The 22,475-nt window shown below is 40.8% G+C and overlaps 1 protein-coding gene across 1 annotated transcript in view; it reads left to right on the top strand.

The window, feature by feature from the left end:
* IPO8 (importin 8) overlaps positions 1 to 22,475 on the top strand; it is a 3,293,983-nt gene that overhangs the window by 2,314,901 nt on the left and 956,607 nt on the right. The window contains exon 18 of the mRNA XM_044088203.1: positions 2,205 to 2,330. Within this exon, the coding sequence (XP_043944138.1) occupies positions 2,205 to 2,330 (126 nt within the window). The remainder of the gene's footprint in view (positions 1 to 2,204; positions 2,331 to 22,475) is intronic.

The raw sequence follows: 22,475 nt of genomic DNA, 5'->3' as shown, positions 1-22,475 counted from the left end.
TTATGATGAGAGTTAGCACAATGTAATAGAGGGGAGAGGTGCAGCCATCTGGAAAAGTTTGTAGTGCTGAGAGGTCCTGATGATTGCAGCATTATGCCTTAAGTGGCCCCAGTCCTTTCATATCTGTTTTTATGTTAGGTACCTGCCCTTTATTTGTGAAGCAGATGAAGGTATTGAAGATCACTATAGACTGACCTGTATCCCCAATTCTTTTCCCCAAAATGCCTGAATAAGTGTCTGGGGAAGAATGAGCCCTAGGTTATGTTACTATGGATTCCATATTTATAGTCTACACCTGGATACAGCTTCAGCAACTCCCTTGAAGGCAGATGCCCTCTGTAGTTTCTAGATGAGTAGGAATGAAATCTCACCAAGGCATCTGAGGGTATAGAACTTTCTAGGCAGTGGTTAATTGAACAACATGTTGATTAGAGCAATCCCTCTCATAAAACCAGGAAATTGTTAAAACATCAGTAAAAGTGATAAGTTTAGGTAAAAAATCACTTACTGGTGAGTCATTGCACTACCAGGGTGATAGCAGAGAAGGCATTTGGAAAATGTAAGGGAAAACGTAACCAGAAAAGGAAATGAAGCTCTGGCTGGCAATAAACTCACACATCACAATGAACAAAACATGCTGGAGGGATAAGTTCATGACCCAGAGAATCCCCATACTCTGGAATAGACTGCCCATACATGTCAAGCAGAGCACCTCCTTTGCCATCTTCAAAAGGAACCTTGACGACTGGATGGGAGATAGGAAATTTACCCCGGGGATCACGTCAGTCACCCTGCTAGACAGGGGTCCAGGGAAGTAAATACTGTGGGAAGAAATAGCCGAGGAATTGTTATGGCAGGGCTTGTACAGGCCCTAGGGCCAATAGCCTAGTACCAACCTATGAGCCTAAGCTGTTCAACAAAAATGCAGTTCAAGTTGCAGCTTTAGTACAGGGGATGAGTTTTGTGAGTCATTGTTAAAATCAGTCAGATGCGTTCAGGGGTATTTAAAATAAGCGTGACGCTGGATGGATATATAAAGTAAGATAAAAGGTTAGGCAAACTAAAAGAAGCTTTAAGTAGCTATTCAGAAGAGCTGATAAAAACAGCAGAACTCAGAGAGTGAGATGAAGGAAAGACTAGATGAATATGAGGCTTCTCAAGAAGAAGTATTTATGAAAAATAGGATTAGAAAATGGTGCTTTCTGAGCAAACCTGAATTTTTTTTTTGCTAACCCATAGAAACTGGAAGGAGCAGACTCTGCTAATTTTATGTAACTGTAAATAAGTAGTTGGATGTGTGTTCTGCAGTAGTATTGGTTAGTGTAGAGGGCACTTCATATGTATGCTGCGCATTTTACCATCAGAAATCAGCCTAGACTTATATTAGTAAAGCTACAGTCCTACCAGCTGAACGAGGTGCATCACCCAAGACTTTGAGTGAAAAGTATTAAAATAGGGATGTCAGAGTGCTTGTACAAAATGAGTCCTTTCTGATATCATCTCAGAAGATTGCATTAATTGGTCTGTAAAAGGACATTGTCAGTCCTCCCTGCTTGAGAGGACTCAGAAGTGCATAGAGTTTGCAACCTGGATGAGGACACAACTGAAGGTCCAGGCTCAGACCCTCATTTGTTTCTAGGAGTGACAGGCGCCATGAATCATCACAGTGCGCCTCAAACAACTGAGGATGTGTAAAATACAGTGAACACAACAGTGTTATTGACTGCAGAGTCACCATTTGCTCAGGAATGCCCCTGTTGGCAGATTCTAGAGTGGTAGACAGTCTACATAAATCTATAAAGATGGTTCTACCTTTCCTTTTGCTGATCTCACAGCAAATCCTGATGGGAAATGCTTCACTTGCTGGATGTGGTTCCCTTGTTAGCTGCTCTCCTTTTCAAGAGAAACAGTCCCTTCTGAAAAAGATCATTTGCCAGCCATGTGATGCTCCAGGAGTCCTCATGGTCTTTATGGATTTGGAGAGAAAACTGCTTCTGGGACATTTAAAGCACAACGTAAGTGGTTTTGTTGCTTTGTTGCTCAAACATTTGTCATCCAATCTGTCATGAATGGTAAAACATACATACTCATTTACATTTTTTGAGTAAGCATAGTAAACTACATGCTTGTATTAGTAGTACAGTATGTGATGACTTGCTTATTACCACTAATTGCTGTTTCTAATGTTTTTTTTTGTTTCCTAGAGTTCAATGAGGAAATTCTGTCACTCGCTTATAGCTTGACTTGTCAGGCCATTTCTCCTCAGATGTGGCAGCTTCTCGGTGTTTTGTATGAACTTTTTCAGCAAGACTGCTTTGAATATTTTACAGGTAGGTTTGTTTGTTGGTTTGTTTATTTACTTATTTATGTATTTATTTATTTTGCTGAGAAAAATTACTCGGTAATGTTGTTTCAGCTAAGTATAGCAATGAGCATGGTATATTTAGAGAGAAAGCCAGGGGAGAGAAATTGATAGAAGTAAGGGAGTGAAGAAGGAAGAATAAGGAGATGTAAGGTATGAATAGGCATTTGCCCACATTTAAGGATATAGTTTATCCTGGAGCTTATACATATGTGTATATATAAATATATATCTATATACAAGTCTAACAATTTGGACTGGATGTTGAAAAGTCTGAATATATTTATTACAGCAGGGCATAAAAATTATGATGTGAAAACCTCATGAAATGTGGAAAAAAAACATATTTAATCACGTTTTGTACAGTACTTAATTCCTGACCTAAATTGCAGACTGAGTTTTTTTGTATATAATTTGTTCAATCTGTAATAATTGAACAGTGGTGAGAACAGTTTGTCATGTCATGAGACTGCAGAGATGATAAGATCTAAACTCCGTGAGTTAGATCAAACTAATACGTTCAGACTGATTTCTCCAAACCTTCAGTGTTCTACCTGGCATGTTGATCACTGCAGTTAATATTTAGCATTTAAAAGTATACACCCTATATCCAACATCCCCCTATGCCGTTTATATCACATTTAAAACTTAAGTAAACATCAGAACAAGAAATCTTCAGTAGTATAACTTCTCAGTGCCTTAGAATCCTTTTAAACTGCAGAACAGTTCATATGTCGCTTTGATTTCTTCAGTAGTCTACCATATCTGGGAAACTTACCAGAACATCTTCCAGGTGACAGATATTCTTGTTTTCAGGGAGATCTTGCTGCAGTGCAGGTTCATTTGGAGACAAATCTTTCTGATTTTCTCTCTGCAACTCTTTGGTATCCATTTTCTGTCTCTGTTTCCATATAACAGGAATGGTAGTAGCAGTTTTTTTCTTTGTAGAACTGTGACATATTTATCTTACATAGATGTCCACCAGTTCTACCAGTTAAACTCTTCTACACAGCTTATCATCTTCCCTTTGAACTACACAAGGTCCGTGTTCAGCTGTTTTGGGAAATAGCTTCAGACCTTGGATTTTATGTTTTTTGTTTTGTTTTTTTTTTAAATTCTGCTTTATGTTGCCCTGCAGGTCTGGGCATATTCTCTGGTTTCTAGCTTAGTAGTATTTTTCTCTGGCAATTTCTTTTTAGCATTTCAATTGCTGTTTTTTTTTAAATATGTCTTTATTTTGTTCATCTTGTTTTACAGTATAATATATATAACCATAATTACTAAAGGATAGTTCAAATGCATATAGTTAACTAGTTAAAAATAAATTTAGATGGCTAAAACATCCTGTCATAATTTAAGTTTTCCTCATTTACTAACAAATGAATAATAAATCTCATTACAAACTCCCACCCCTCCCCCAATAATTGGGACATACTTATCTCACAACTTCAACTTCACCCTAAAAAGGTCATCATCACAATTGTGATCTATATTCCACCTGGTAATACACCTGCTAGCCTTGAAGACTTCTTATCCTAGTGTTCTTCCACATACTCACAAGAAACCCTTATTCTGGGGGACTTCAACCTAGATTGGTTCACCTGTATATCAGAACCACCAATAAATCTCCATGGCTACCAGCAGCTAGTCCAAATTCCAACTAGGTGTGATAAAAAATCTAAAAGGGAATCCATCCTTGACTGGGTCCTAACTAGCAACCCCACATTGTACCCTCACACAGGCAGTCTCCCAGACACCTTAAGTGACCACAACATAATATACTTTATACGTAGTAGAACAAGCATATGCAAAACCACTAACTATATATCCACTAGAAACACAAAAAAATTCTCTCCTGAGGTCCTCAACACTTTACTGTGTAACTGTGACTGGACCCCTAAAACCCTCCCACTTGACCAGGCTGTAGCATATTTCAACAAAACATTTCTACAACACCTAGACACTGTCGCTCCATTGCGCAAAATCAAGGTTAGAACCTCTACAAACCCCTGGCTCAGTAAAGAAACAAAACAAATCCTCAAGTCCAGAGACACTGCCTGGCGTTACTATCAAAAACAAAGAAACACAAAGCCTAACTAAGTACCAAGAACTGCAACCGTGCAAAAAATGCATTAGGCTGGACAAAAATCCTACTACACAACATTACAAACTAAATACCAACACAATCCGCAAAAATTTTGGCAAAATGTAAACCAGCTACTAAAATCCACCCAAAAGGCTACCCCCAAACCAACCACCCTGACACTAAAGTTCCCATCGAAACACAATTCAACTCCCACTTTGTGAACTCAATTCTATCCTTAGTATCACAGGACAGTTCCTTCCTCACTACCCCCCCCAACACAAATAACTCTAATACTAGCTTTACCCTCAAAACAGTTTCCACCACTTCAATCAAAAGCATGTTCTCCAAACTAAAAACCTCATCAACAGCAGCCGACCTATTCCCCAGCTATTTCTTGAAACTTACAGCAGATGCTATTGCTATCCCAGTCTCCACTCTCATAAACAGATCAATTGTTGAAAACTATGTGTCCAAACTCTGGAAAATATCCTATGTTACACCCATACATAAAGGCGGGACCTCCACTGAACTTAATAACTACAGACCCATTGCTTTACTCTCCCCCCTGGCCAAAATCCTAGAAAAATGCATCCATACCCAGATGCTAAACTATCTCCTAGACTGCAACATCCTGTCACCTACTCAGCATGGTTTCAGACTTGCCCATAGTACCACTACAGCTCTCCTCTGCTTCACAGACACAGTAAACCGTCTCAAAAATGAAGGCCTGCAAGTGTCAACTCTTTTTTTGGATATGTCCAAAGCATTTGACACAGTCTCACACCAAGTCCTGCTAAACAAACTAAACCAATATCATCTATCTAATTCTACTCTTACCTGGTTCCAAAGCTACTTAACTGACAGGTACCAAGCTGTGAAATGGGAAAATTCTCTCTCTCCTCAGCTGCCCATAACTATAGGAGTCCCACAGGGTTCTATCTTAGGACCACTACTATTCACAGTCTTCACAAATGACCTCCACACAGCATGCATCTATAATTCAGTATGCAGATGACACTACCTTAATCTGTGCTGCACAAAACATTCCCACCCTCCTGCAAACAACTCAACTAGCATTCTCTGACGTTGAAAACTACCTTACCAAAGCCCAACTTATCCTCAATCCAAAGAAAACTCAGCTTATGATTATAACCAGTTCTAACAAAAACACTAACAGTCAATTCACTATCTACTAAATGCTACTCCAATTGCTCCAGTGCCACAGGCTAAGCTATTGGGAATAACCATAGACTCCCACCTAAAATTTGATATTCATCTGAACTTAACTATTAAAAAAGTACATGCTAAACTGGGGTCACTCTACCGTATCAAACCATTTCTTACCAACAACACAAGATCAGCCATTGCTCGCTCCCAACTTCTATCCACCCTACTCTATGCATCTCCCATTCTGACTAATCTCAACAAAACTGAACTACGCAAAATGGAAGCTTGCTATAACAGAATTGCCCGTTTTGCTGCAAATTGCTCATATAGAACTCCTCATTGTACTGCTTTGAGACAGCTTCACTGGCTTGAACTGCCCAACCTCCTAACCTACAATCAGCTCTGCCTCTGTCATTCTATCTATTACCTCCCCAATAAGTGTCCTCCCCTCAAAAACCTAGTACAACATCACTCAGCCAAAAGGCCTCTTAGATCATCAAGCAAACTACTACTAGAAGTCACCAACAGCTACAGTAGCTTTGGAGATGCACTATATAGTAGTTCGGTGGCTAAAAAATGGAACTCTGTCCCTACTAGCATTCAAAACACATCATCCAAAGCCTCCTTTAAAGACCTCATCAGGCAACATCTCAAGCAAAGTTGGCAGTGCCATGATTGCTCCCCAGGCTAGTGAAAGCGGATAACATATGCATACTAAATCTAGAGCAATTTATAATAGTTTTTCAATCTCACTCACAAACACTGGTTAATCTACAATGTATGTACTGTACCTGTGTACTATGTATGTATTCTACCTACATTCCAAAGTTCAGCTGTACACCACAAATCTATTACTTACCTTTATTTTTAAAATTAATATCTTTTTTGATTGTTCTCTCCACTGTAACTGTTTGTGCCGCATGCCACTGTAAAAACATGTCTCTTGTAATTTGTGTGTATACTGATTATGTCTAAATAACTAAATGTGTCTGTAATTTTTCTTTGTGGAGCTTTTCTCCCTGGGCCTCTGCTGAAAAAGGGCCTTTTCGGCTCAGTCAGACACCCCCGGTTAACAAATGTAAAATAAAATAAATACTTACAATACTACACCACTAAATCTTTAGTTTAACTCTTCCTTCCTCATTCAGCTCTGTACTGTTTCATCTTTTCCATATATTTGCACTAGGTCATTATACTTCTACCCTTTTGATTAATGTGTACCTCTAATACAACTCATCCCTACTTTACTCATCTTGTCTCATAAACATACACCTTTAATCCACTGTTCTCTGGCACACTTCTTTACTCTGACATTTATTTTCATGTTTAGTTCTCCTGTTAACCCTCACGTCCCTTTAATGTTAACTTTCCTTTTTATCACAATAGACAGTTACTGCTGTTTAATGACATTCATATTTAACTCTATAATTACTGTACATGCATTTTCTATATTTACATTGATGAGATCAATGCCAGATGATTTTACAGAGGTTTGCTTTATTCTCTGTTGTATAACTTATCTAATTCCTGGAATATTGGCCTATTGTATTTAATGTTTAAATTTATTGTTTATGTAGAGCTTTTTCTCCATTTGACTCCAGTAAAAGATGCAGTTGCTCAGCTGGACTATCCTGGTTAACAAATGATGTTTAATTAATTAACAAATTGAACAAATTAGATACAAAAATAATGCCCCAGCTCATACAGTCTCAGTTTTTAAACACCTTTATTGAATTATCAATTGTGACATAGGCAAACTTCCATTTATATAAAAGTAATCCAACCATGTTAAGTTCGTATTTACAAACATTATGCATCACATACATTGTTTTTTTTATTTATATATATAAAATATATATACATATATATAGAGAGAAGAGATATGTATTTGTGTGTGTGTGTGTGTGTGTGTGTGTGTAATCAAAGGACAGTTACATAAATTGTTCAATTCCTGCCTTCCCTTAAACCTTATTTCTCTTCCAGAACATTTTTCTGAATGTATTCTTTCCACAATTTCCATTTTCTATGTAATTTATTACTACCCTTTTCTAAATATACCACTTCTGTTCCTTTATTTCTCTGTTACAGTATTCAGTGTTTCAAATATAGATGGTTTAGACTTTGATTTCCATTTTCTAGTAATTGCTTTTTTTGGTAGCCACCAGAATTAAACTTAACAAGGCCTTACTGTGTCTAAGCAATTCAAATCTGTATCCAAGCTCAAAAAATAATTTCCTTAATTACATTCATTTGTTCTGTCAGTATTCTTGGCAGAATCCTCTGTAGGGAAATTTTAAAGCCTGCCAACTCATTGCAGTCTGTAAACATGTGCTCCCGGGTACCCCTTTCATCCCCATCACACCTCCATTTGCCATCTACCTGAGGAAAAATTCTTTGGAGTTTGCTTGGGGTAAGTGTCTATGCAAATGCTTCCAGGCAAAAATCCTCAATCTTCTAGATTTTGTTAGATATTTGGAAGCCATACATATGCCCTCCCATTGTTTCTTTGTGCATTGGCTATTTAATTTCTCTTCCCAGTCTTTTCTGACATCAGCTGATTGATTCCTATAGTTACTGTGCAATATTTTATGTGCCCTATTAATTATCCGATCTGAAGTAGTTAACTTCATTTGTTCATCAACCTGTGGGTATCAGATCCATATCGGATCTGAGCCGGCAGCTTCAAACAGCTAAGATCCAAGCTCCTCCCCTTACCCATAATCCCCTGCCATCCCTCTCTGACCTCAGATCTCGTTTGCCACGGTTGAATCAACAACTTTGAACGAGTTCCAGGCGTGGGAGTTAGTCGTTCTGTGAGAAAAATATTCTTTTTTCTAACTTTTTCATGTAGCAAATATTGGTTGTTGTGTGTGTTGCTCCCCAGTGTTAAAAACCCTTTAGTTATAAAATTATTTTGTTATTTTTTAGTGTAGTTTATTCCTCCCCATGTGTGTGAAGGCGTGTGTGTTGAGCCTTGTGTTGTTTTTAGTTAGACTATGTCTGAGGCCCCAAAAACCTTTTTCTCTAAATGCACCGAGTGTGGCCATAAGCTATCCCCAGCGGATGGCCACAGTCGGTGTGTTATTTGCCTTGGGGTTGACCACCTTTCCTCAGGCTCACTATTTGTGCAGCCTTCAACCCCAGGGCTCTAAAGGACAGGAGGTCGAAGTTGATTCTGGTGGGACTTTTGCCACCAGATTCGGCTTTGGCATCCTCTCCCTCCGTGGCACCTGCCGCGGCAGTGCCTCCTTCCATCCCTGCTCCCCTGGCCAGGACTCAACCTCCCACCTTAGGCCAGGAGGAGAGGGAAGCTCGCCAAGAGAAGAAAAAAGACAGACACCACAAGTGGCGGGCCGAGTCTTCCTCCTCGACTCCGCCAGCTAAACAAGCAGCCTCTCCCAGGGCTTCCGGGCCTTCTCCTTCCAGGCTCCATTCACCTCGCTTCTCCCCGGAGCCGGAGGAGGAGATCCAGTCGCCTTCAATGTCATCGAGGCGGCACTCCCGTCCCGCCTCAGTGGCCTCTTCTAGGTCCACGCGAAGCTTGTCCGATGCAGATATGGACCGGATGATGCGTAGGTTCCTCCAGTGCCAGCTGCAGATGGGAGTGCTCCTGCCTCCCCCCCTTTGGGGGGAAGCTCGACCCCCTTTTTTGCCCCAATTGCTCCTTCTCCGACCCACTTCTGGGGTTCGGAGTCTTCAGATCCGGGTTGTATAGGAGCCAGGGGAGGTTCAGCGCCGATAGTGCCGCGAACTTCGGCTACGACCACACCCTCAAGTTTGTCGAGTCCCTTCTCGGATCTGAGCTCTCGGTGCCGAGAGCTGAGCTTCAGATCTGGAGGTGTCAGTGTGTCTTCGGCTTCATCTCGGTCGGAGCATACTGGCCCTTCGGATCCGATTGCTTCAGTGCCGGCCCCAATCCACACATCGGATCCGAGGGGGCTGCTCTCGGATCCAAGAGAGAGCAGTTCTCCCTCAGCATTTGATGTTGAGAGGGTATTGTCGAGGGATTCGAGGCCCCAGGCTCCTTCTACGGTTCCACCCTGCATTTTCTCTCAGACGGGTCTACCTTCCATCACCCGGACCCAGGGACAGCCTGCGCCTACGTCCCAGATGGTTCACTTAGAGGAACAAGATGTGGTTGGTGAGGCCTCTTCAGACAGCCCCCCCGAGGAGGTCCCTCACAAACGTAAGTGCAAGAGGAGGCACTTGGACTCACCTGAGTCCTTGACAGAAGACACTGACTTAGAGGAAGGGGAAGGTTCCCCAAGGTCACCCCCCCCAAGGAAGTCTCCTTCGGAGACATTATGGAAATGCTTCGAATTAGAGGGGGGTGGTCAGCCCAAAAACCTTCCTCGGATGAGTTAGTGTTTCTGGAGGCGTTTGACGCAGGCCCATCTACCTCTTGGGTGTCCCCTCCCGCCGATCCCTTGGTAGATCTCATTACTACCAGGGCATGGAAGGAACCGGACACTGTTGAGCCCATTCCAAAGAGACCGGATAAAATCCTCAGTCCCCCCACTGATAGGACGGGTATGGACCAAGGGTGCTCCAGTAGATGCCATGTTGGTGGCGGCTGCCACCAAGAGAGAACTAGCCCAGGAGAGTTCCTCGGTCCATCCTCCCGACAAGGAGTCTTGGACGATGGACCGCCTGGGGAAGCGGATGTTCGCTTCAGGTACCTTCGCTGTAAGGTTGCTGAACTATATGGCACACGTTATACAATTCCAGCGGGATCTCAAGGAATACGCCGGGTCGCCCCCAGAGTCCATGTCCATTTCGAACACTTCTATACGGCTCCTCTCTCATGCTACGGAAGGAGCCGCTAAAGCTAGCGGAGCAGGCATTGTTTTAAGACGACATGCTTGGCTCCGCCTCTGCGATTTTGCGGAACCCTTCAAGGTGTCCTTCGCAAATGCCCCGTTTGACGGTTTTTCGCCTTTTGGCAAGACTGTCCTCGATACGCTGGTCCAGAGCAAGAAAGATGGGAAGACCTTGTCTGTCGGAGTCCGCTTCTCGGCTCCCCAGAGGTCCTTCTCCAGGAACCAAAGGGGACAAAAGAAGATGTGGTTCCAGAAGTGTCAACAGTACCGTTTCGCTCCAGACCCCTCGTCCTTCAGAGGCAGAGGAGGACAGGGTGGACGCCGGCCCAGAGGCAGAGGGGGACCGAAGAATTTCGAGTCGAGAGAACCCTTTTCGGATCGGCCCACGCAGTAGCCCTGAATGGTTTCCCGACTGTTCCACTCTGGAGGCAGTCGGGGGGCCGTTTCTCGAGGCACCTAGCAGTTTGGGAGTCCTTTACAACAGATCGCTGGATGCTTCAAATCATATCCAGAGGTTACAAAATCCCCTTTCTGAATCCCCCTCCCAGATCCCGGAGCCTCCCCGATGTCCCACCCAATCAAAGGAAGGCAGCAGCCGCAGAAATAAAGCAGCTGCTAGAAAAAAGAGTGATCCACCACGTCCCCCGAGACCAGTCCGGATTGGGCTTCTACTCCAGGTTTTTTCTGGTGCCAAAAAAGACGGGGGACTTGAGGCCAATCCTCGACCTGCCCTTTCTAAACCTGTCAGTGGCCAAATGGTCACCATTCAATCCATTATCCCACTCTTACAGGAGAACGACTGGATGTGCTCGATAGACCTCAAGGATGCGTAGTGCCACATATTGATGGACAGACGATCCAGAAGGTTTCTCCACTTCCAGCTAGGAGCCAGTCACTACCAGTTCAGGCCCCTTCCCTTTGGTCTCACCACAGCCCCCAGGGTGTTCACCAAAGTTTTGGCAGTAGTAGTGGCCCACCTGAGACTCCAGGGAATACAGGTCTTCCCGTACCTGGACGACTGGTTCCTGACAGCCCCCAACAGACATCTACTATGTTCAGCCAGAAATTATTTCCTCCACTTTGCCTCCCGGCTGGGAATCACAATCAATCTCAACAAATCTTCCCTTCAACCAACCCAGATCTTAGACTTCATAGGAGCCAGGTTAGACACAAACCTATTGAGAGTCTTCTTAACTCCGGACCGGATTCGTACTCTGAAGCTCACGTACTTGCCCTTCTACAATCCTCGGCTCCTCCAGCGGAATTGGTTCTGAGGGCTCTAGGTTCCATGGCGGCCACGATCAATCTGCTACCTTTAGCGTGCTTGAACATGAGGATACTACAGTGGACCTTGCAGGTTCAATGGTCCATCCTGCTACACCCACGGAGTTCACCCATCCCCCTCAGCAGGGTTTGCAGGAAATCCCTGCTCTGGTGGCTCAAGTCACCGGACCTCCAGATAGGGCACCCCTTTTCTATGTCCCCACCTCTAACCACGGTGACCACGGATGCTTCTCGCCTAGGGTGGGGTGGGCACTGTACGGGCAGAACCATCCAAGGCACGTGGACCAATTCAGAGACCTTATTGCATATCAGTGTCCTATAGATGAGAGCGGTGCTTTTGGCGTTGCAAGCACTCCAGGCCCTTCTTCCCTTAGGGACAGTTGCAATTCAGACAGACAACATGTCAGTGGTCGGGTATATCAACAAACAGGGGCATACCAGATCCTACCCACTTTGTCGAGAGGCCATGAGAGTTTGGGAATGGGCAATCTCCACCAACTGCTTTCTCATAGCGACGCACATTCCGGGTCGGTCGAACATTTTGGCAGACAGGCTGAGTCGAACTATCCTCTCACCGTACGAGTGGTCTCTGAACCCCAGAATAGCGAAGCAAATCTTCCTCAAGTGGAGTTAACCTTGCTGCGATCTCTTCGCGTCTCCTTCGAATGCAAAGTGCGGTAACTATTTTGCTCTAATTCCCCCACCAGGGGAATCTCCCAGAGACGCTCTGGTGCATGTTTGGCCATCCGGTCTACTTTATGCTTATCCTCCTCTTCCCCTAATGCTAAAATTCTTGCAGAAAGCCCGTCGGTTGGGGAGCAGAGTGATCCTCATAGCCCCATTCTGGCCTCGTCAAAGTGGTTCCCATGCCTATGGTCTCATCTAGTGAATCCTCCATGGATTCTAGATCTCACCCCGGATCTGATCTCTCACCCACTAGGATTACCAACCCCAAATCTGGACAACCTCAAGCTCACAGCTTGGCTGATCCAGTTCCAGTAATACTTAGGACTCCCGGTATCTCGTCCCCTGTTAAGGCTGTTCTAGTAGCCGCCCATAAACCTTCTATGAGAAAGGTTTATAACAGCAAATGGAAGCGCTTTATTATCTAGGCGGAGCATAGAAAGTTGAATCCCTTTACAGCTCCCATACCAGCGGTGTTAGAATTTTTGTCAACTTTATTCGACCAAGGTGCTAGCTCTTCCATGGTCAAAGTCCAATTAGCTGCGATTTCCCATTATCATGTGAGAAGTGATCTCAGTTCCTTAGCATCTTCCAAATTATGTAAGACTTTCCTAAAAGGCACCTTCCTCTTAAGGCCTCCGGTTAAAGATGCAGTCCCACCATGGGATTTAACCCTTGTTCTCCAGTCCTTGACGGCCCCCCCCCCATTTGAACCCGCAGCCTCGGTGGATCTAAGATACTTGTCTTGGAAGACGGCCTTTCTCATTGCTATCACTTCAGCTGGAAGGGTTTCGGAGCTTCAAGCCCTTTGTGCCAAACCTCCGTACTTGGTCTTCCATAAAGATAGAGTTTCCCTCAGGACCAATCCCTCCTTTCTACCCAAAGTTGCTTCTGAGCCCAATATTAATCAATCTATTAATTTACCAGTTTTCTTTCCAGATTATCAAAACAGGGGTGAGTACAAACTACATTCTCTGGACGTACACAGGGAATTGAGATTCTACTTGCACAGGACCGCTGAACATAGACAATCTGAGCAACTCTTTGTATCCTTTGCAAGACCCTCTTTGGGCAAACCAGTATCAAAAGTTACATTGTCCAGATGGATTTCCCAATGTATACTTCTTGCATATAAGAGTTCTGGTCGGACTGTACCTGAAGGAGTCCACACTCATTCTACCCGATCGATTTGTACTTCTGCTGCCTTTTGCTCCAGAGAGTCCTTGGATGACATTTGTTCAGCAGCCACTTGGGCTTCATCCCATACTTTCATTAACCATTATAAGTTGAATCTAATTTCCAGAGGGAGAGCATCCTTCGGCTCTGCAGTGCTCCGGAATATCCTTCCATGAGGACCCCCCAAGTTTGGGTAGCTGGGGACTCTGTCCCACAGGTTGATGAACAAATTAAGTTAACTACTTCAGATAAAGATGTTATGTACTCACCATAACGTTCCATCTGAGTAGGTAAACTTCATTTATCAGCAACCAACCTCCCCTCCATCCCCCTAACCTATAGTGCGTCCTAGAAGGATTCCTTGTCCTTTTCTCTGGATAACATCAGGTTAGGATTTGCAGGTGATCCTTTGTTGTAATGTTCTGTGTTACTATAGCAAACTTGATCTGAGGTCAGAGAGGGATGGCAGGGGATTATGGGTAAGGGGAGGAGCTTGGAGCTCGGATCTTAGCTGTTTGAAGCTGCCGGCTCGGATCCAATATAGATCCCATACCCACAGGTTGCTGACAAATGAAGTTTACCTAGTCAGATGGAACATTATGGTGAGTACATAACTTCTTTTTTTCAACTACAGCTTCTGTTCTAGATTAAATTAAAAATTCAATTAGTGCAGGTCTTTCATTTAGGATTCCCCTGTCCCCTTTGTATATACTCTGATATCAGTCCCTGAAAGGGAGGCTAATCTCTAGCCTAAATCCAAGTGCCTTTTTGGCCTCTTCCGATTCTAATACTGTTTCCTAATTATTTGTTGCCAATACCTTGGTTCCTTTGCCAGCTTCCTCCAGTAAATTCCAACCCTCTCTTGCCTCTTCTCTGTACCCCTAATTGGAGTCATCCCTATTGTCAGAATCTCCTTTCTCCGTTCCTATGTTGGCTTAGTTCTTAGTCTGTCTCCTGCTACTTTATGAATATAGTATCCTGTATAACTATCATTCTTCTCCTTAAGAACCTGCCTCCAAAATCCCACTCTTCCCTTATTTCATGAATACCCCCCCCCCCCGCTGCATCATCATCCCTTTTCACTTTGAATTGTAGCTTTCTGCTGGTGTTATGTATAAGAACCTTAGCTGTGTAGATCTAAAATATAAACTCCAACCAAAAACAAAAATAAAAATGCCACAACAAGAGTGCCATCATGGAGCCTCGTTTAATAAGTTAAAAACACAAGGCTAAGCATTTTTGCCCTTTAATACATACAGGGTATCATCAGAGTGAATCATTTAAGTAAAACCGCAACTTATATAGACCTAATAGTCACATGACTACAGATAATTAAAGAAACATATATCTAAAATCTATTATAACCTATCAAATGCTAAAATTATATTGTGTGACATTTAACATATAAATTAATAAACCATACACCCTACCTAGTAAAAAACATGTAAATGATAAAACCCTATTACAAAGTTAATCTTTAATTGCAAATTGCTAAACTCGGGCAGCATTGACATAACAAAAAAACAGTGTATCATAGGAATAATTATCTATCATAAGGGTTTAACCATTTGAAACTCTGAGCTTCAACAAACTAGCCATAGAGCAACAATCGTTAATCCCTGGAGTTATAGTGGCATTCAGTCTTAATTGCCACAGTGTTTCTCTCATTTCTAACACAGTTCTACCTTCACCTCCTCTGTCTGTGGGGACTACCTTATCAATAACAAAAAAGTATAAGTCTCTTAAAATTCATACAGAAGCTGTGAGAGTACAATGCACTAGTTGTCTTCTTGTTCCTAATATGTCTAATATGTTCAGCTATCCTGTACTTCAATCTACAGATCTTTTTACCTACATAAAAGGTAGGACAGCTCGTGCAGGTAGCCATGTAAACAACTGTCTTGGTGTTACATTTACAACGCCCACCCAGGGCATGGAATACCACAAAGATATCCTTCCATTGCTACATATGGGCTTTCTTTGATGTACTTACAAAATCGGCATGTTACACTTATTCATGCTAGCTCTGTAGTCTACAGCATGATCACCTTTATTTTGTTCAAAAAGCCCCTTAAGATTTTTACCTCAACTATACGTAACATTAGGTCTCATGCCCAGGCTATTTTTCAAACCAGCAATGTTTAATACTTATCTTACCTCAACAACTTCTTGATTATAAGGCAACCCCATTGCTTTTTCATGTTAAATAGAAAGAGTAGAATTAAATGTTGTACCTTCCTCCGTCAGCAAAATTGGGGTAAACCTATCCAAGCATTTCTTTCTAATTTCATTCCTAATCTTGATCAGTAATTTCAATGGGTAGCCTCTATCTTTCAACATTCCTATTAAATGACACATTTCCATCTCGAATATCTGTTTGTCACTCACTAACCTTGATAACCACACCATTTGCCCCTTAATTGCGCTTCTTTTTTGGTGTCAAGGATAACAACTATTGAAATGAAGTAGTGTATTGGACTATGTCTTTTCTCGAAAGGTACTAGACTCCAATTTTTTGGATTCAGTATCCTTGTACAAAAACATGTCTCAAAATCTATTTCTTGGACATTAACCTTGATATCGTTAAGATAATCTGTAAACATACTTATTCCTTCAGTGTTACCCCTCCACAAAATTAGAATAGCATTCAAAAACCGTAAACATAAAGTAATATTTCTCATGAATGGGGAAGTAAATACATGTTGTTTCTCCCATTCAGCTAAAACTAAATTAGCATACACGGGTGCATTTCACTCCCATCGCTACCCCTGAAGTCTGGTGAAAATATTCCCCCTCAAAGTACAAGAAATTATTATTCAACACAATGTCCATTAATTCTACTAATACATTCCTTTTTACATTATGTAATCAGTCAATGTTGCTGAGGCTGTCCCCAAAATAGTCTAATCCCACTTTGTGTGGAATGACTGTAAACAAATTAATAACATCCACTGTAACAAAAGCAAAATCTTCTTCTAGGGGTAAATCCCTCAACATTTCCAAACAATGCCACAAATCCCTAAGAATGTGTTTATTTTTTTACAATAGCTTTTTTACAATATGTGTCAATATAAGCAGCTAACGGTTCAGTTTTGGAATTCTTAGCTGCCACAATCTGTCTAAAAGGGGGGTTATTCAAATCTTTGTGAGTTTTGGGAATCCTGAAAATCAGTGGAATTACTGGTGCTTCCACAGTTAGATTAGGAATTAAGACCGAATGCCACTATAACACCAGGGATTAATGATTGTTTTTCTGTGGCTAGTGTGTTGAAGCTTAGAGCTTCAAATATACAGAACATATGGTTAAATCCTTATGATGGATAATTATTTCTATGGTACACTGTTTTTTGTTTCGTCAACGCTGTCTGAGTTTAGCAATTTACAGTTAAAGATTAACTTTGTAATAGGGGTTTATCATTTACATGTTTTTTTTACTAGGTAGGGTGTATGGTTTATTAATTTGTACATTGTAATTTTACACAGTATAATTTTAATATTTGATAGGTTGTAATAGATTTTAGGTATATTTTTCTTTAATTATCTGTAGTCATATGGCTATTATGTCTATGTAAGTTGTGGTTTTACTTAAAAGATTCACTCTGACGATGCCCTGTATGTATTAAAGGGTGAAAGTTTTGTGTTTTTAACTTATTAAACGAGGCTCCATGATGGCACTCTTGTTGTGGCTTTTTTATTTTTGTTAGAGTTTATACTCTTTTAAGAGTGTATTTGTTTGTAAATCTAAAATATCTCTTCAAATCTGGTAAGTCTAAACCTTCTTGTTATGTTGGGAGAATCAACTTATTCCACTTGACTGTTGCCCTCTTCCCCTCCCAGATAAAATTCTTCAAGTTTTTTATTAGTTTCCACAACTTCTTCTCTAGTTGATAAAAATATGCCTGACCTGTGTATAAAACTAAAGGGACTAAAAATGTGTCTACTGCTTTGATCTTGCCATCCATATCCATAGGCAAGAGTTTTCAGATTCTCAGTTTTTATATTATGTTTTGTTTCATCTTTTTCCACATGTTCTTAGCTGCAATAAGTGTCCTTTTTAACTCAAGCTCTAAAATACTTCATTTTATCATATCCCTATAAGTATGGGTATTGCTGAACCAATTCATGTGTCAGTACATAGTTTACAGCTGTAGCATTTGTTTTATCTGCATTAAAACAGAAAAATCTGAGAATGTTCCACAACACTCAGATGTGCTTTTCTGGTTCCATCATGTACAAAATAATATCATCTGCAAGTATGGGCAACGTTTCTTGAACAGCATATCAGTTAATATCCTTGAATTTCTGAGTCCCTTATTTTCTTTGGCACACAAATAAAAAGGGGAAAGAGGACACCATGCCTGGTTCCTCTCTTCAGGTGCAACTTATCAGAGAGAAAACTTCCCACTTTGATTTTTGCCTCTGATCCTTCATATATCCTAATCAACCTTATTGTGTCAGGAAAAGCAAATGTTTCTGTTGCCCTGTTCATAAAATCCCAGCTTACTGTGTTGGTTGTTTTCTCTGCAGCAAGACTCACCAACAACTGTTGTATTTTCTTAGTTTGCTTCCCTCTGGATCATGATTGTTCTGTTAATGTTGTTAAATGTTTGCCTCCCCTCCACAAAAACAAACTGATCCATATTTATTAATTTTGCCATTTGTTTAGCAAGTGTAGACATAAACACTTTATTGTCATTGTTTAAAATTAAATGGGCATATATGAAGCTAAAGCTGATGGTTCCTTGACTTCTTTAGGTATTAACAGTCACCACACTTTTTTTCCAGGATGTTGGTGCCCCCCTGCTTTTGAAATCCTGTTAAACAAAACCTTCCAGATCTTTATCACTTTATTTCCTCTTTGCTTCCAAACTTCCACCAGAATACCATCTACTCCTGGAGACTTTCCTGCAACTTGGTTATGCATCACAGTTTTTATATATTATCCTCTTGTTAATTGCTGAGTCTTATCCACCTCTAACCTTAGCATAGTTAGGTCTTCCATAAATATTTCCATTTTTACCTTTTCTTGATTTGCCTACTTCTCTGTTTTACACAAATTTTCATAAAATTTACGAAATATCTCTAACACCTTTGCAGATTTTCTGGTTATGTTTCTTGTTGTAGGTTCCCTAAGTTTGTCAACAATCCTTTCTGCTCTCTGTTGCCTAAGTTGCTGTGCCAAAAGTTTTTGTGCTCTGAAGTTGTTATGAAAAAAACAGTTGCTTAATTGGAGTCTTTATAAACTCATGCATATTGTTCAGGTACTCCCTTATTTTCTCTTTAGCACTCTGTGATTGTGCTTCCTCTTGTTCTGGAGATTCACCTTATTCTCTAGTACTTTAACCTAAGTCATTCTTGTTGCTTCTTTACCAGATCTCTTTTTCCTTTATTTCTACCATATTTTAAACTCTATTTTTATTTTATCCAACGTGCTAGCTGTAACTTCTAGAGTATTTTCTGTCTTCTCTAATAACTCCCAAATAATTTCCTCTACTAATTCCTCAAGTTCCTCTCTTTAACAGGTAAGAGGTAAAGCACTAGTGTCTCATCTTTATTTTATTACCCTGCATTTTTATCGTATTACTTATTTGCTCATGATCTGAAATAGTTATTGGTTGTGTGCCAGAGTTGTCAATTAAATGCATGTGTTCATGTGAAATATATATTCTGTCTGTTCTTACACAGTTATTGTAAATTGGGAAATGATATGTAAATTGTCTCTGAGTTCCTACTACTGAGTTCAAGTCTTTCATATCAAATATTTTCATAAATTTCTTGAGAAATCTATCTACCCCCCACACCACCACCACCAGTACATCCTTACTGTTGAAAATCAAGTTCAAGTTCCTACCTGTAAATATTATTCTCTGGTGAAAGCTGATCATTTCTCTCAGTTTTGTTTAAACTCCATAGTAGCAGTTTTAGGTGGAATATAAATATGTGCCATTGTAATCCTTATCTGTTGCTAGTAGCCCCTTACTATTATAAATCTGCCATTATCTTCTTCCCCCTTCTGTCACTATTGGAGCTCCTCTAGCAATTAATATAAGCAGTCCTTTTTTCTTTTGTCCTAATATTCTGCTGAATATCCTTCTGGAAATCCTTTCCTTATCAAGTTCATATCCTCTGTTCTTTTCAAATGTGTCTCCTGTAGCATCACTATTTGCACTTTTTTCCTTTTTGTCTATACCTGTAAGGCCATTCACATTCCAAGATATATGGAAAGTGATGCCATTATGGTAAGAACTCATTATTCCCACATGTTATATATGGCAGCTTTTTTAAATATCTATTTTTAGCTTTTGTGGTGTATGCACCCACCAATGTTAAGCAGGATAATCCTTCATACAGTTTTTTCTTATCAGCATTGGAAGCCATGTCACATTTTGCAAGACCTTTTGTTTAATAAAAAAACAAATACCCCTCCAAGAACACCCCATAACCAGTTAATGCAAACACACATAAGCATGTACATCTTCAGGTAATGACATTTAACCCTCCCAATAGGAACATTTGCTCCAAATCGACAGCTGACATAGGCCTTAATTAACCTGAAATTGAGGTTATGCATGCTAAGATACAAGTTATTGCCTGTGCTTCTACTTATACCAGTTGGTGTCTATTCTTTTTTAAATCTTTTTTCCCCTCCCACATGTGTGAAAACAATTTTCATGCTTTCAGCAAACATTACTTTTTTCATTGAAGTAACCAGTGTTCTGGCTTTTTTTGCCCTTTTATTATCTTGTCTCCATGGAAACATAAGAGAAAATGTCATCTTCTGCTGCAACCTGAAAGACGAGCTAAAAAATGAGTTGCTAAAGAAAAACTTTTCATTATATTCATTGTTCTCGTATTTGCATGTTTCCGCTTAAAACTTAGATTAAGCCACGAGTCTTAATCCAGACATTCACCTGTACAAAAGTAACAGAAAACATATTAGCTTGTATGTATGATCTGTGTACTTTTTTCCCATCCCCTCATAAATAACCCAAAATTACAGACCATTAGCTTAAACATGCTTTTGTCTAGCCTTTCTTCTCTTTTTGCACTGTAATGTTTGCATTTCTTAATACAAAAAAGGAGAAAGAAAGAGAAGAACAAGAAAATATGGCATCTGTTTACTTTTGTAACTTTATCAGATACAACAACAATTCAAATACTTTACTGTAAAACATGCAATTTATATTATGAAATGTTTCATAGAAATACTATTAAGAACAGAAATTGTTTTGCTTACAGATGCCTTTTTCCTTCTTCCTTCTTCCCCTTCCCTCAGTATCCTTCCAAACATTAATGACATGAAGTGAAGCAAATGCTTTTCACTACTTCATAAGTTTAGCAAAGTCAACAAAAGCATTATATTTCCATTTTTTTCTTATACAGACATTTTTCACAAATGAGATTGATGCTTTGCAGTCTCACATTTATTCACTTTTTTCATGTTGCTTGTCTTATTCCTGTTCACCTCCATCTCCTCACTCCAGATTCCAATCAAGTTCCAAGGTACTCCAGATTCTTCTAGTCAACTCCTGTGCTTTTCTCTGTCTCTCAAGCATTTTCCTTTAGAACAGTTATAAAAGTTTCACTGGAAATGTCTAGCTGTGTGCTTTATTACCAGAAGAATGAGAAGCAGAGTGTCTCCTTCTGCTTGATGGCTCACTTTTTGTTGGACAGACTTTTGTATTTCCACATTGGCCTGTTCTGCATCAAAAATTACTTTGATCCTCCAGAAAAAAAATATTCTGAAGACAGCTGGATACAGCAGCTTGAATCTCTCCCCTGCCTTTCCACATTCCGTGATTACTGAAATAAATTTGTTTCCCTTCTGCTTGGTGTACAGTGAATAATCATTTTACACAAACATTCTGCTGTTTCCAACTTTTAATACTTTGCCCTTTTAGGTTCATAGGTTCATACTAGGCTATCTGCCCTAGGGCATTTATAAGCCTAGCCAGAGTTGTGTGGCTTTCACCACCCCTTAGGTTGAAGAATACTATACCCATTAGTTTGACGTGCCTCTGTCCAGCAGTGATACAGAGATGATCCACGGAGTAAACCTACGATCTCCCATCCACTGGTCAAGATTCCTCTTGAACAGAGCCAGCGAGGCGCTCTGTCTCACATGGACCGGGATTCTGTTCCACAGCATAGGGAGTCTCTGGGTGATGAATCTGCCCTTCCAGCACGTCCTGTTTATATCCGTGTTGAGATTTAAGTCTCTTGCTCTTGTGGCTCTGGTGGATTTGGATTTTTTGAGGTGGAGCATGTCCATTAATTCCGGGTTGGACATGGCCTTGTATGTCAGGCACAGGTCACCTCTGAGCAGACGGTATGCGACTGAATAGAGCTGGAGTTTCTTCAGTCGGGCAGCATATGGCATATTTTTGAGCCGCTTTATCCTTTTGGTGAGGAACTTTTGGGGTCTTTCCAATTGCTGCAGGTGTCGGGTAAGATACATTCCGAATGGGGCATTGTACTCAATCATTGGTCTGATAAGTGAAGAGTACAGGGGAACAATGACCTCCCTTGATCTGGATGTGAATCCCTTCATAATCAGGTGGGCAATCAGGTGCCACAACTTTGCCAGGAGCAACTCTTTCTGCTGGCAAGTTTTCATCTGTACTAATACAGGTCTTAGCTGCTTTCTCATGGCCATATCTAGAACATACACATGATGTGACCTTTCAGATAAACACTTCTGCTGTGGAATATCAGTCTGGTTGCTTATTTATGCCTTCGTAAAATTAGTATAGCTTGTTCCTTCTAGTTTCTCCAGTACAGCAAAAAATTTCAGATTTTCCCTATGTGCCCTGTACTGCAAATGTGTCATTTTTTTGAAACATCTCTTCCTGTGCAGTGTCATACTCCACCAGTTTTTTCCACATTTCAACCTCTG

Source organism: Protopterus annectens, chromosome 11.part0 (genome assembly GCF_019279795.1).
Source record: "Protopterus annectens isolate FY-2018-M chromosome 11.part0, PAN1.0, whole genome shotgun sequence".
NCBI classification, from domain to species: domain Eukaryota; kingdom Metazoa; phylum Chordata; order Ceratodontiformes; family Protopteridae; genus Protopterus; species Protopterus annectens.
Note: the sequence above shows the minus strand (reverse complement) of the source record. Positions and strands in the feature narration are given on the sequence as shown.